Source organism: Amphiura filiformis, chromosome 20 (assembly GCF_039555335.1).
Source record: "Amphiura filiformis chromosome 20, Afil_fr2py, whole genome shotgun sequence".
In the NCBI taxonomy this organism is placed as follows: Eukaryota; Metazoa; Echinodermata; class Ophiuroidea; order Amphilepidida; family Amphiuridae; genus Amphiura; species Amphiura filiformis.
Window position 1 is genome coordinate 36,340,088 of NC_092647.1, and position 17,004 is coordinate 36,357,091.

Genomic DNA, 17,004 nt, shown 5'->3' on the forward strand with positions numbered 1-17,004 from the left:
ATTCTTATTTGACAAGTGTCAACTTATTTGACAAAAGTCAATGTAATTCAAATAAAAAACATCAATAACGAAGAAAGCAGACAGCCTATAATGTTTCGTTCAGCAGAGTGTAAGACAATGCAAGAAACAATTAATATTATTGGAAGATCCTAAACAATGATGTACTGTTAATATTTAAATGATTCAACTGATATAAAAGAACCACCAATATTTCAAATAACTATATTCGGGGTTTAACAAAACGGAACATCCACAAGTCCTTGCAGACAAAGAGCCAATAAACCACGTGCCTAGAGTTTTAGCTGTGTAATAAAATAATTCATCCTGCAATTCTATTTCCTCTTAGAACATGAACTTCTTGGTCTTCTGAGAAATAAAAATGTTCTAACTTACATTGTTCCCCTTTTTTGCCTGTTCAACAAACAAAATAACCAGTTTGACATACATTGAGCTTTAGATGTAATATGTGGCTTGTAAAATGAAAATAAAGTTACATATTCTTCAGGTGATATTTTCCTTTTCTATAAACATTATCATCTATAGACGCTTTTTAAGCTTTTCGTATCGATTAACAAAACGTTTGGTTTCTGTTTTCTGATTTTCTTTTATAAATCCCAATACTTGATTGGCTAGTCCTATTGTCTATCCCCTCTTTTGTGGAGAGAAGTATAGAAGGTTGGATGTAATGGAGCCGAATATAATACAGAAATGATAATGCAGTGCAAAATGGTTGACTTAGTCATAAACACCCAATGTTAAAATGATGTAAATTTGGTGTCTTCATTTAGGGGATTTCAGAAATTATATTCATGTTATACATTTTAATGGTATTGCTTCACAGAATCAGCGTGACAGTAGCATGTAATATGAACCTGAAGAACTTCCCTATGGACGCTCAGAGTTGCACGCTACAGATCATGAGTTGTAAGTTCTAAAGCTCATTTGCAAAATTACTAACATAGGGTGTCGCAAAACGGGTTTTTTTTCACCCTTTTAAATCTCAATATTGTATTTGACACACCACTTCAGTATTAAACATGTTGTTATTTCTAGACAGAATACATAGATATGGAATTATTTGAATCAACCTGGGTCTGACATTTTTAAATCTTGCACCAAAGTCAAAGGAGGGCGGGTTAGTGTAGTGGTCTTCTCACTCGCTTCTCACCAAATCTAAAAGTAGCCATAACCTCAAAAGTTAAAACTTTAACTTTTAATTTTTGCTCTGAGTAATAGAGGGCATATAAATATTTTATATCTGTGAACAAACATATTCCATTATACCATATTGAGACGAAATTTGGGTTAAAATATGCTTTTTTCCCAATTTTAAGCTATTTTTTTGGAGTGAAGATTATTATTTATTTTATTGAAAAAAAAGTATATCAATGTATTGAGCTGGATCTTTGAATTGAAAAAGTTCACAGTGACTTATGTCAGTGACACATAGTTTAAAAAAAAAGACTTCCAGAAAACCATAGACCATTTTTAGCATGAAATACATATTTGTTGGATTTGTCCACTTTTATACATGTAAATACATAGGCTTTATAATAGCAGAAAGGCCGCAATAACAAATCCTATGATTTAAGATTTAGAGAGGGCACAACAATAGGCCTACAGAGTAAACAAGTTATGTTTTCTTATTTCAGATGCATATTCGATTAAGGATCTTATTCTCACTATTCACGACGAGGACCTTGAAAAACCAGAGAATCTAACAGTTTCTAAATTTGACATCGTTGATATTCAAACTAGCAACATGAATTTAACTTATGCTATTGGTAAGCAAAAAGTAAATTATTGAACAAAATGCATGCCATATACATAATTATTCGTTACTATTTGAAGTACGGTAATATTGTTGGTACCTAAGATTAATGATATTTTTGGTAAAAATAGTAGTAACTGAAATAAACTACGGTATGCAGATCGGATTTTTAATTTAATTTGCAATAGTTATAATTACATATATGGTTTCTCTGAAAGAACTGTACCGTCAAAAATGTTTTTACTCCCAGAACCACATTCGTTTTGTATTCTGAAAGTTGATCCCCTACCCCTTTCTTGAATTATAACAATTGGAAAATGACACCTCATTTTTATTCCCATTCATCGTGTCAAAAAGAACCGCCATTGAACCATTCATGCATAATTACAGGTTATACCCAGTACTTGTCACTTTAGCTGCAGAGCATTGACCACTGTATTGAAATTGAAAATTCAGAATTCACTATTATCTTAAAAGTCTTATATTACGAAGCGGTCATTTTTCAAAATTAAAACCGAAGTGTATGTTTCGGTATCATTCGTATTAAATGACTTTCTCAACGAGCTCACAGATAGAAATGTAATGGATATACAAGGTCAGTGCACCATTTTGAATTTGACACGACGTTACCCACTAAGACAATATTGTGATTTCCTCTTTCATTATTTAAGCTGGTATTATTAAGCTTATGTTGATTAAAGATAGTGCTACACACACTGGCAAAAGTATTGCAAAATTGCTAAAGCTGAAAAAGAAAAACTCGACGAAGTGTATTAAATTGAACATCACGACTAGATGGCTATCTTCTTTGCATGAAATAAGTAACATCATGCTCATCAATTGGATGGAAGGTGTCACATGTGTTGACATCAGTGCTTACAATGACAGGAAGAAGGAAATCCGTTTAAACCCAGAGAGGTAGAAACTTTAGTCCACAAAATGCCCGCCTGTCTTTATAATGGTCACCAAATGGTTTAACTGGCGTTTGCAAGGAACCAGAAAAATGGTGGTGGGAGAATGATTTATACATTTGTTGGATGGATGAAATTATCAGCCGTGAGAGACAAAGATCCTTCAAGGTCTGTGGAACGCAGAAGAAAGAAAGGTCAAGTGGCTGCTCCATGAGGCACAGTATGGCCTTGGATCACACCCAAATCATTGTATGGTGTGTTCATTACGTATTTAAATTTCATGTCATTTATGGAGTATAGGCACGTGACCTTATTAGTGTAATTCAAATTCCTGAGACCCACAGCAATTATAAGACGTCGGCAATTGTGAATGTTATTTTCTTCCAAGCATCAGTTCGTGCAACCTTCTTGTAGACATCAGTAATTAAACTATTTGCCGACCATATTCTAAAGGATATCTTATAGACTAAAGTGTCTTCGTCTCACCGTTCAAACGGATTTCCATCATTCGGATTTCCATTAAATATGCGCATGGTTCACCACATGTGACGCCTTCCATATCATTGAATAGCCGGATCACATTTATTTTATTCAAAATTAAGTACGTAATGAATATTGACAAGATATTGATTTAATGTTCAACTTTATAAGGTTTTCCGAATTCTTCTTTTTAAGCGATACTGCAATACTTTTGGCCAGTGTGTGTAGCTAACGAAATAGCATGTCGGTATACAACAATAAACAGAGTACACTAAATGTTTAAGGTTTCAATGAAATAAGCAATGTGCACAGGTAATGTTATTGAAAGATGAGTGACTTTCGTCTAGCATCAGGCTTGGAGCAAAGTTATTCTGTTGTCAAAGGAATACACAGTACTACGTGAGATCTTAAATCTATAATGCATATCTATGTTTCTTTACATGAGCAAATTTACTCTGTTGTCAAAGGAATACACAGTGCTACATGAGATCTTTTAAAAATATGTTATATTTTGTACTTTGTATGTTATCTAATAATATGTAAAAATTGTTAGTGGTGAACTATAACCACTTATATTTATATAAACGAAGGGTACCAAAAACTGTGAATTCACTATATAATGCATTAGAGACATAATTATTAGAAACACTTTGACCAAGTTTCAAGGCAAAAGTATGCAAAACAAAAGTACCCTGAACATTTAATTGTTTAGCGAAATAATGGCAACAATACATATTAATAAGCCTTTACAGTCATTTTAGCTCATTAACTACATTGATTATTGATAAATTAAGTTCATATTACATGCTACTGTCACGCCGATTCTGTAATTGATATGTCCGATTTGCTTCAAAAAACGGCATATTGATCAGTGTACTTTACTAAAACATGTTTAGAGCACTTCCATAATACCTCAAATACCACCTTAGACTATCATCTCATCAATATCCTTGTTGTTTCTCTTTCTTTGTTACATAAAGGGGACTATTCCGTCGCGTTTGTTAGTTTTTATTTTCAACGTCAGATGCAGAGTTATATCCTTGCGGCTTACGTCCCCAGCCTTCTGTTAGTCGTACTAGCTTGGGTCTCATTTTGGATCGACGCCCAAGCTGCACCTGCTAGAGTTTCCCTAGGGGTAACAACAGTTTTAACAGCTACAACATTGACAGCCAGTACACAGGAATCACTCCCCACTGAAACACATGCTAAGGTAGGTTGGTGATATTGACAGGGTATTGCTTTCAAGTTAGCTCAATCGACAAGGCATTCGACTATGGTGCGAGAGGTTGCGGGTTCGAACCCTGGCGGTGCCTAGTACGCTTTCTTGTAAACATTGATTTAGCTTGAAATTCCCCTGGACAAGGATTGCTAATTGTCTCGTTGTAACACGTACAAAACTCGGGGAGCTGATCCTGGCTGCGAGAGTAATTTGTGGAATGTCTACTGGGTGTGCGCTTCTGAAGCAGCAAGTCCCTGAATTGTTGTTGAATGGTTTATGGAATTATGTGGGGCCGTAGTGGTCAGCGAAAACCTGTAAAGTCTGCTGAGGCTTGTGGATCAACGTCTAGGCGTTTTGCCCCACTATAAATCACCGTGTTTTTTATTGACTATAAAAGTACATCTGACACGTTTGTTTGATACTACCTACTGGATTATATAAATCTGCGACAGTTTGCTTATTGTTACCATTTGGCAAAGTCTGTTATAGCTTACGAGCAGTATATTACACGATGTTCACATTGATTATATGTAAATTGATTATATGTAAATGCTCAAATTCATGCAATCAATTTGAGCACAAAGACCTTAAATACGTGTATGTTATTATAGGAATAACGTCATTGCACTTAACGTGCTTAGTAGTTTCAATATCCATTATTTTATAATGACCATTACGTTGTTAGATGGCATGTTGGACAAAAAGTAGGTTAACCTTCTCGCCTAATGATCCTAGGCAATATCTAATCATGACGTTTATATTGAGGTAAAATAACATGAAATTAAATTGACATAACGATACATGTATTTGATCAATTTAAATACTGCAATGCTTTAAAATACAAATTATATATCGTTGTATATTTATAAAAAAAAATCATATGGCTGCGGAAATAAATCAATATAACCTCACCAAAGTTAATAAACATGGTAAAAACAATGTTATTTGCGTAAAATAGTCAGTTTAAATGGGTATTCTAGAGAACGGTAATTGGTGTCACATTACATTACAGGCAATTGATGTATGGTTGGTAGCTTGTTTGATCTTTGTGTTTCTGGCGTTATTGGAGTACGCAATGGCAAATTATCTTATTGTCCTTCAACAGACTGCAATGGTATGTAATGTGTTTACTTCTTATTAACTGGATGAATTATATTATCTAGATCAAAGGGCTATTGAAATCAGACACTGAAAGAAAGGTTTAAATTCTTTTGAATGATACCTTGAAGACAATCACTACATTGATTTCAATATGTCTTAAACCTTTTGCTTAAAGGAAATCTGTACCATAAACTAAACAATGGCTAATATAGTTATATATCCCTAAATTAAACATACCAGACGGTCTATATGAATTTCGGAATATTCCTAACAAAGAAAAAACACTTTTAATCCTTCGTTTCTGCGATTCATGGAAGCCGCCATGATAGCTGCTTGCGAATCCTTTCTGCCACAAGCGGTAGTGTAACCTTTCACACAGACCCGCGGCGAGCGTGTGTTGCTATGGCATTCGCGACCCCCACAGCGAATTTTGGTTTTTAGTGCTGTTTTTACTTTTCGTTCTCAAAAGACATTGTTGATCATAAATATTACTTAAAATACATTTGTTTATGTTCTTCTGTAGTTTTATGGGTAAAAATTGTCGCGTTTTCTTTTGAAAGAATGTTGAATCTGAACTTTGGTAGCATTCGCTTCGTGTCACCAAAGTTCACGAGGGACGAGGCTGGTGGCACGGATTTCGCTGGTTTCAAAATCGGGGTACCGTTACAGCGTAATAAAATACATCGGGTATCAATATGGCCGCCACCATGGATTACAAACTGATCGCTGATTGTCGTAAGGAATTAAGAAATTCTCCTTTATTTGGACGTATATAAGCTTGGGACTTTTACTGTTTGTCGTTTTTATTATTACTGCAACTATATAGCCATTGATTAGTTTATGGTACAGATTTCCTTTAACGACAAGAAATTTCATTCAATTCATGGCATTCAATTCATATGTTCAATTAAACTTACATTAATTGGTAATGTCTGTGAAAAAAAGTACATTTTTATCTTTTTTATACGATCAATAAACAATAGTTAGCTACTTTGTTGTTGTATCGCATGTGAAATATGTATCATTAAATGTAGCATTATGTGGTATTTTATTATACCTACAAAGTGGCCAAACGTATCGATGTAAGTAATTACACATTAGAATGGTTAAAATAATATGTTTTATGCTTTATAATGGCCGATAGAATGTCTTTTTTTATATATACCATATATTTTTCATGTATCAGATGAATGAACAATAAGAGTTCATGCACATACTGTATGGATTATTTGCAGATCAAATTATCTCATTTATGGAAGCGGCATTTAAGTTGCAAGCAATTTCCACATTATGCAAAACTTGAGGAAAATAGATATGCAGTGTTGATGATTACAAAATAAATCCCCATACATGTTTAAAGCTCTTTTATCCTTAATTTCAATCAAATATTAATTCTGCATGTGCCCATTTCGCAACATTCAATAATCATGTACTCCAAATTACTTTTCAGATCAAGGAAGCTGCATCCAAATCATCTAGAAATTTATCAGTGAAAAGTAAACAAAAGGTAAAGTGGTTTAGCTTTTGCGTATCAATGACATACTATTAAAGATTCATGACAACGAGGGCCTACTACGGAAAAGAAAATATTGAGTCATAGTTATACAACATTAGCCACTTAGGATTGTACTGTAGATACGAAAGTCCTTGTTTCCTTGCGTCTCCGGGAAGCGTAATTTCTTTCTGCAACCATAATGGGCCGCAATGCGATAACACATTAAAAACCTCGGTCGAGGTTTTCCAAAGTTTAAAAAAATAACGGTCAGTTAATGAAATAACGGTTAGTTAATGAAAAATAAGAAAGTGAAATTTAGCAGCGCGACGAGGTTTATTTACCCGTAATAGAGTTCTATTGAATTCGCTATTGTATCCGCTATTGTGTTCTATTCATAAAAACTACTGCAGGAATCGCGGCAATTCCTGAAATACACATTTAGTGCTGAACTCTACCGCCCGCGTTTCGCAATTATTAATTTTCAAAATGATCCCATACTCTTACAATTATATATTTATATGTGCTTTTGATATAATATTAACAAATTGCAATTATAAAAACTACTAACTTTGAAAGTGAAAATATATTTACCATCGAAAATATATCATACTCAAATTCTATAGAATCTATAATACCCAACCCAGAAGTGGCCATTTATTTTCTAAATTGTTGTAATCCCGCCCAAATATCCCCGCAAATATCTTATACACGATTTTATTGATTCATTTTGGGCTTTCCAAAAGTCAGAAGTTGTCAAAAATGGCAACATCCTCACCGTGTATTACTTGCTGCTTTATTATCCTCACTTGATCAAACACGCATAATAAGTTGATCGAAAGACCCAGCGCGTGGCTTGTCTTAACAATGCAAAAGAAGCTACATCCAGCTAATAACACTAGCTCATTTACAAAAACATATTGAACAGTACGTAGTCATTCAATAGTGCGGACACTCTACACTCGCAAACCACCAAAATTCGTGCTATTTTGGCGTTGGAAAAGAAATCTCATGAATAGAGTGCCCTCTCAACAATATCTACTATCTGACACACTCTAGAAACGCCAACTAAAATCATCCAACAACTTAATTTTACGAATTGTTTCAGTATCGAAATCAATAGGAACAGGAACAGTATGGTCTACACATTCCAGGAAAATGTTTCATTTGTTTCTTCCACCATTCTATATTTCCCTAAAATTATTACATTTTTTCTCCAAAATCCTATGCAAATGATTCTCCACGCTACGCAGAAATTATGTGCGATAAATCATACAAATTTTATACAATTTTACATAACTTTAGACAGTATTGGAATATCTTGATGATTTTCAGGCATTTTGAAGGGCAACATAAATATATTAAGAAATCAAATATCGCGCCCTCGTCGCAACCTCCATGTAATCGAAAGTCGTAAAAGTTAATCCGATAACAATAGAGGGTATTCATTACTTCATCATTTATGTGGTTGCTCATGCATAAAATTCCTCCACATAGGCTGTTTAGCTTAATCGGGAAGTGACCTCTTGAAATAATATCACACTGATCAGACTGATCTTTATGTTATTACAGCGAGGCCCACATACAATGTTCAACACAAAGTGAACGATCTTATAACTTGGAGGGCTAACAAACCAACACCGGTTCGACTGACGTACAACGTGGGATGCTATTCGCCACTTGCACGGTTCCGCCATTATGCACTATGTGCGGGAGAGCCTCGAACTGGCAGCATACATGAATGGGAATTGAACCAGTCATATAACATTCTGTGTAAGGTTACGTAATTCTTCCTTTCATGTATGCTGCCAGTTCGAGGCTCTCCCGCATATAGTGCATAATGGCGGAACCGTGCAAGTGGCGAATGAGGCAATTGAACACTCGTTGTCTGATCATGCATGTGTGTTTATGGTTCGGATAGCGGTTACTTAGCAATTCTCGTTCCGCTTGGGAATCCGGGTTGGGAATACCAGAGAAGATGTAAGGAAGAGGAGGTTGATCCAGCTATCCTCAAACAAACTATGTGTGAGACCGCTCATTCAAAGTAAATGATGAATCACCCTATTTAGCCGCTTAACAATAGAATACTACAATGGGGTTTGAACCCGTTTGAACGGGTGTGATACACGCAACTACTTTTAGGGATAGGTCATAGATTGCATGTCATCGTACCATGCATACCATACAAGCAGGCCCTGTCATCCAGTCAGATTTCAGATAAAATATGACTGAAGTTCCATGATAAATTACAATTTTCGTCGCTTGTTGTCACTTTCAGCTTCTATCATATAGAGGATGTTGTCAATTATTAGAATATCTTTATTAGGTTTACAGGAAATGACCGGAAAATACATAAAAACTTGAAAATAGAAATGATCAACAATCATCACTTCTCTAAAAAATCCTAAAAATTTCTTCTTTAGAAATGTATAATATTAACAAAAAAAGGCGGACTTGGGGGGAATTTTACAACACTCGATTTCTTTCTTGTATTATCCACTTGTGGTATCCCATCCAAGCAGGAGGTCCTTAATACACGCGTTTCATACTTTTCAACAAACTCTCTATAGAAACATTCGAAATATTTCCAATTCTGGAGTGAAAATCGGTCTACCATGAGCGGTCTCATACATCACATCAAAGGCTACTGCAAGTGGATGTCTAACTACTTGAGAATAAAGGACTATGAATAGGTGTAACCGGATTACCTACGGGATTATCTCAAGTATATAATTCCGTTAACCCTCCTCTTCCTTACATCTTCTCTGGGAATACACTCTATATAAAGTCATCAATATGTCGTTTCCAGTCCCTGGCTGAACGATTTTTTTCAGCTATTAGTTTTTTTAATAATTCTTTTACCCCATAGCATTAAAAAACTAATATTTTGATAATTAAAATAGCTGGATGCGGTATGCAGCTGATTGGGGTGGTTACGGGTCGTTAAAACCACTAACCGCGAAATGAGGATATCGAACTAGTTTGCCCCGCAGGGCTTCAAATATATGAAGCCCCGCAGAGCTTCAAATATATCTTATATGTTATTTATCTTAATGCATTTTATATCTATTTACCTTGTATTAATGTATGTGCAATATGCAGATACCGAATCAAATCAAATCAATCAAATCAAGAACCAAAAACCGCGAAATATGGATATCCAACTAGGGCTACAAAGAACCGCTAACCGCGTAATATGGATATCCAACTAGTTTGCCCCGCAGGGCTACAAAGAACCGCTAACCGCGAAATATGGATATCCATCTAGTTTGCCCCTTGGAGCTTCAAAAAACGACTCACCGCGAAATATGGATATCCAACTAGTTTGCCCCGCAGGGCTACAAAGAACCATTAACCGCGAAATATGGATGTCCAACTAGTTTGCCTCGCATGGCTACAAAGAACCACTTACCGCGAAATATGGATATCCAACTAGTTTACCCCGCAGGGCTACAAAGAACCATTAACCGCGAAATATAGATATCCAACTACTTCAACTCGCATGTCTACAAAACAAAGAACCACTTACCGTGCAATATTTTTTTACCTCAAAAAAAGAATTAATATCTACCAAAAAACGTTTCAAAACGTAAAAAGTGGCCAAAGTTTAAAAAATCTTTCCTGTGTGGCTTTTCACCCTTTTTAAAACTTGGTCCCATTTATGAAAATTTCTGAAGACCCATACGAAGTCATCTATACGCTACTTGTTGGTTTTCTTAGTTGTCATTGTTTATTTTGTATAGCAAATGAATTAATGCTCGTGCGTAATTGAAGTTTTTCCGTATAGACGTTATAATATATTTTGATTTAAGAAAAAGTAGCAAATACTCACTTTGTTAAATTCTTCATCGTCATGTGCGATTCTGCGCCTTATGTACAGATGTAGGGCCTATTATGTAGCAGGTTGACACACAGTCAATTTGCTAAGTAATACTCTACTACTCTTTATGAACACGCAATATAATAAAACATAAACCTTGAAATGTTTTTGATAATACATAGCCTAGTCATATCAATATTGCACCGCTTTCGATTAGTCTTAAACCTACATTTGTATAAGAGGACATTGTTGCATGTAAAAATTAGGACTCATTCATGTTAATACTACTTTACTAAATGGGACCAAGTTTAAAAAAGTGTGAAAAGCCACACAGGAAAGATTTGTTAAACTTTGGCCACTTTTTACGTTTTGAAACGTTTTTTGGTAGATAGTACATACATGTATTATAGGCCTATGAGGCTAGATATAACACGAATTTATTACCATTATTATTTCCTATACTTAATAAATTAAAAAAGAAATCGATAGAATTAAAATTTTACAACGGTTTACCTGGGGTTCGAACCCACAATCTATGTACCCATAGTCTAATGCCTACACGGCTGTGCTATGATACGTTGTGCCAGAAAGGTGTTTGTTTATGATACTTATTGATTACGGAATAAAGTGAAAACACCCAATATACTATTACTAGTATATTAGTACTAATGAATACGAATATAACCCTAACCCTAACCCTAACCCTAACCCTAACCCTAACCCTAACCCTAACCCTAACCCTAACCCTAATCCCTAACCCTAACCCTTACCCTAACACTAACCCTAACCCTAAACCTAACCCTAACCCTAACCCTAACCCTAACCCTAACCCTAACCCTAACCCTAACCCTAACCCTAACCCTAACCCTAACCCTAACCATAACCATAACCCTAACCATAACCATAACCATAACCATAACCCCTAACCCTAACCCTTACCCTAACCTTACCCCTAAGACCCTAACCCTAACCCTAAGACCCTAACCCCGACAATAATGAACCTTGCCTCGGACTATGCGGTTAGTGATATATTGCGGCCCATTATGGTTGCAGAAAAAAATTAAGCCTCCGGCGTATGGTAGCACAACTTTAGTGGTTTAAAAAAAAGTCATCTCCAAGAGAGGCATGAAGTGCAACTAACGTCCTACACAAAACGAAGCATTTTGACAAGGAATCAGCTCTCATTCATCGCAGCCGGATTTAACACGGGCCGGGCAAATAGTCTAAGATCTCTTGGTGGGATTTAAGAGGATAAACATTTACTTAAAACACAAATTAAAAGTAATAAAGCACGTTTACGTACGGCGTGCATCTAGTGTTATCTATCTACTCTAGTTCTACTTAAGTTAAACGTCTCAGGTGTCACGTAGATGATTTTTACATCCTGTTTAACTTGTAACCTTTCATTTAGCTCGGTATCCATCAACGTATAATCCAGCCATATTATACACTAAGCCAAAAAAAGAAACAAACCAAAATTACACACAGGATTACTTCAATACTCTACCCTAAACACATGTCAGTAACCAAGCAGTTGTCCAACTGACGCAAAAGCAAAATGTACTGACATGTTCCTGGTCCAGTCCAATGATTGGCACCCAGCACAATATATCTATAAAACTGTTTCATCAGTTACAATTTCGAATCTTACATATTTTGACTGTTTTATTTTAATGCAATTTTGGTTTTCACTCGTTACTTACCTCTTTTCAGGAGGATGGCCATCAGATGAACAAACCAGTCACTTTTGCGGATTTACAAACCGTGTTTTGGATTAAAAGTAACGACGTGACCAGCCCACCAATACGAGAGCTATCACCAGATAATGCCAATGTAGAGTGGAGCGCGGACTCTTTAGATAGATTATCAAGGGTTATATTTCCATTGGCTTTCATTACTTTTAATATAGTCTATTGGCCTATTTATTCAATTATATGATGAAGGAAAGACTTTATATACTTTAAAAAAGATTTAAAGAAACTCCTATACAAAGATTCGACCAATATGTTCTGTGTGAAGCCCTCTATTGGTGGTACCGCAATTGCTTTGGGGGGGGGGAGCATGTATATGTTTGTAAAATCAAGATGATAATACTGTCATTATTATATCCACAGTGAGACATCGCAGGAAAATCGCTGTATGACATTCGCATTTGAATCTTTACATGCCATGGTATTGACCAGTACGTATTATCATTAACTCTGATTAATTAATTAATTAATTAGTTTAAAGTTAATTGATAAACAGCATCGAATCAGCATCGAGGGACGATTCAATGTAAAATCAAACACATCTGGCTACGGTGCCTTAATAAATCTTACGCAGCTTAATAAATCTATGCTGATATTCGCATATTCGCATAATTGCATGTGATATCATCTATAAATTTGGTGGACAAGTTGGATAGATTACAAACCTGAAAGGTATGAACAAGAACGAACAAAAACAACACTAACAATAACGATCTGATTATATGTGACCCACCAGCACAACTGAGCCCTGAAGCCGCCAATCATCATTTTTGAGATATTCAACCAAAATATTCTGCTTGAAATTAGCTTTAAAATGATGTATATCATGTCTATAGTACTTGACATTTAAGTAGTAAAAAATCAATAAAACAGTCAATAACTCTTTTGTTTACTACATGATGGGACTATTTTGAGTTTTGGCTCCCACCTTCGACCCCTCGTGGGAACCACAGGGGCGTATAAAATGGAACTAATTAAAATGTTATTTTTGCAGGTTTAAGGATGCCAACAATCATTGGTTCCACTAATGTAGCAAGAGAAAATCCCAAACACATAGCGCCCTGTACTAGTATGTGTATTTATTATCACTTGAATGTAAATGGACCACATGAACTGTCTCAGATCATGATCGAAGATCAAAAGATTATATTTATATCATTATTTATATGAAAATAAAGTGGCTTCTTTCAAAAATTATACGTGGGTCCTTTGTGATTGCAGAAACAATAATGGCATTTTTACATCATTATTTATATTTCATACACGCTTAGACATCAAAACTAATCAGTGCAAGCGTTATAAAAATATAAACCATAATTAATTGAGTTTGTATAAATATATGTGTATGGGCGCGCACTCCGCGTGCTACATTGCTTTCGGAAGCGTTCATTTATCTTGCGGGCTGATGCATTTTCCAACACTTTAGTGAAAATGTTGTTATAAAATTAGCAAAAATCATGGCAAGTTGTTTTCTCTTAACTTTTTTATCGTGTACTGAGAAGTCGATGCGTCTAACCCCCCCCCCCCTACAACCACAACCTTCTGGGCTCGTGCAACAGACGCATCAACATCACAGTACGCGTGCATTATTATACACATATTGACTGCTGAGGGGAATGGTCAAAATTATAGGTCCAAGGTGATCCCAAAACCATAACTAAGCACACGCAAAACTATTCCCGGGGCATAGTTACTTTTACGGACATAGTCAAAATTATATCCTTCATTAATAGATTCTTGTTCATTGATTGGTTAAAAGTGTGTTACGTGATCAAAAATAAACACACTATTCTGTAAAGAAGTGGAAAAAAGTACTATTTACGTCCGTAAATAGTACCTCCAAGCCGTAAAGAGTACTTCTGGATATTTACTATTTACGGATAGCAGCATACCCACGTCGCAGTCCATAAAGCATAAACATAACTTTGAACATCGACATTGACTATGAGAATATTTTGTCACTGCCGTAAAACGACAACACAAACATGGCGAAATATTAAATCAAGCTGGAGTGGCTGCTACTGCTGAAGAAGATTCACGATTTCAGCTGTTTAATTTGAACTTTTTTATCAGTTCTGGCGCAGAAATATTTAGTGAATTCAGACCAACACAGAGTCAGATTCAGAGCGACACTGACATGGTAAGCTTATAAACAAACACTGACAGTGCGAGACCAGTCTCGGACCGCCTAGGCCATGCATGCATGAAGGTAGCCGGCCTAGTACCGTGCGTATGGAGGCCTATCCCGATTGCAATGAATGAAGGCACAGTGGAATGAAGATACAACTTGAACAAAATAAACACTGGCATACAATGAGTAAGCTTAAAAACCACTAACACATAAACATGATCGTGCCGCCTAAACCGGCCTACCGTGCATAGGCCCTACCTAGGCCTATCTTGAAGCATAGTGGAGTTTTCATATAATCTTTTAACCAATCAATGAACAAAATACCTATGAATGAAGGATATAAAACAAATATATACTGCCTTCATTCGCGGTTCTGGTTAAAACTATGGTCCCTCGCTGAGATCAATAGTACTATTGATCTGACCTCGGGCCCATATAGTTTTAACCAAAACCTCTCATGGCAGTATATATTTGTATACTATGCCCGCGCTTTTAACCAATCAGATAGCGAGAATCTTTAAATGAGGTATATAATTATAGGTTAATAACTGCGCATTAATTATTTGGAAGCCATTGTGAAAAATCTAAACATTTTGCCTTTGGAACCGAGGAATATCCCGAGGGGCGCAGCCCCGATGGATATTCTGAGGTCCAAAGGAAAATGTTTAGATTTTTCACAATGCTCGACATATAACTGATGCAAAGTTATTAACCGAATTCATAACCGTCATTTTTAACTCATCACTCAATCAAATATCAAGATTTTATTCTCCGAAATTTGTTGAAATAAACAATTTTCATCAAAACTTATATTTCGCCCTTCAAAAAGTCGAACAGGCTAAAACGGACTTACCAAATACAGCAATGCGCAATCACGCCATGGTAGTTGCGTGCGCGCGAAGTGTTCTGGCGCAACAGATTCGCACACGCGGAAGTCATTATACCGCGTAATATAAGCATACGCGGAGATCATTGATGGATATCAATAACCCCCGCGCCGGTGTGCGTATATCATCTAAAGAGCAATTTGATTGGAACGCACATATGGCGTAATACGCTAAAGATTCCCGTCATCTGATTGTAACTATTCCCCGGATATAGTTCTGCGTGTGCTTACGTGGAAATCGTAGATTGTAATCTGTGCTGTTCGCATTGAAACTAAGTAATTTCACTTCCCAATGTCGATGCTTTTAACCAAACTGATGACAAGAATCTTATGATTTGTTACATGAAACAAAAATTGACTGCTCTTTATTCTGGCATGGTTAAAATCATAGGCCCGCGGTGATCTCAAAACCATGTCTATGGGCATAGTCATGGTTTTGAGATCACCTTGGGCCTATAATTTTGACTATGCTCCTCATAGCAGTCAAAATTGTATACAATTTCACTCCCAACAAGTAGTGATACACATTTTTGACCTATAAATAATGTATGGGCTCGCACTTTTAATTTTTCTTGCGAATTGATGTATTTATATTTGGTTGTATTTTCCAACATTTGTGGTGACCATTTTGTTAAAAAAAATTTTTCGTGTATGAAATGGTAAATAAATGCGTATCACTTGTTGGGAGTCAAATTGTTGAATTTAACGGCACCAACAGCAACAACAATAACAAGATCAACAACGATATCATCATTAAAACCAAAAGGCGTTCTTTCATTACCATGTTCAGAATAGTATAGGTCGTGTCGAGCGCCGCCTATCGTTTACTTTTAAAAGTGTTCATCGTTGTAGCATTTTTTATTCCTATCGTTTACTTTTAAAAGTGTTCATCGTTGTAGCATTTTTTATTCCCACGAACATCACCTCAACTGTGGGCCATTTGAGCACTGTGGGCTATTTAAGCACGCACACTGTTGATGAGTTAAGTACTCTTTACGGTGACCTTAATAAGATCTTCAACAGACAGATAATCCAATTTGCGTACTTAACGTTCCAAACATTCAAATGATTTTCTGTCAAAAGTGTAGCTCTACGGACACGCGCATCTCTGCTAATCGGCTGATAGGGAAAATAATGGCGGGAATTTGTGGCAAGATGCTGTTGTGGATATTTGTTGGTTGCGTTAATCATAGTGTTATTCTGATTCTGTTTTTGTCTTATATATCAAGGTATGTACCAGTTGTTGTGATATTGTATATTGTATCAATCATTATTGTTAACCAGTGTCTGCGAAATGTTGAGGCACATATATTATATAAAGCATACTTATTAATTAAAAGCAGCGCAACGTCCGATTTAATTTGATTAAGTAACGTCGCAATCATGTTTTTATCTCAATGAAAAGCTAAATTTGTAGCATCTAGTACGACGCCCAGCAAACA

The 17,004-nt window shown here is 35.9% G+C and overlaps 1 protein-coding gene across 1 annotated transcript in view; it reads left to right on the forward strand.

Moving 5' to 3' along the window:
* The window catches only part of LOC140142756 (glycine receptor subunit alpha-2-like), a 38,066-nt gene extending 25,317 nt beyond the window's left edge, over positions 1-12,749 (forward strand). Inside the window, exons 5-10 of the mRNA XM_072164747.1 lie at positions 842-924; positions 1,653-1,784; positions 4,143-4,372; positions 5,394-5,495; positions 6,933-6,989; positions 12,508-12,749. Of these exons, the coding sequence (XP_072020848.1) occupies positions 842-924; positions 1,653-1,784; positions 4,143-4,372; positions 5,394-5,495; positions 6,933-6,989; positions 12,508-12,732 (829 nt within the window). The 3' untranslated portion in view covers positions 12,733-12,749. The remainder of the gene's footprint in view (positions 1-841; positions 925-1,652; positions 1,785-4,142; positions 4,373-5,393; positions 5,496-6,932; positions 6,990-12,507) is intronic.
* The last annotated feature ends 4,255 nt before the right edge of the window (positions 12,750-17,004 follow it).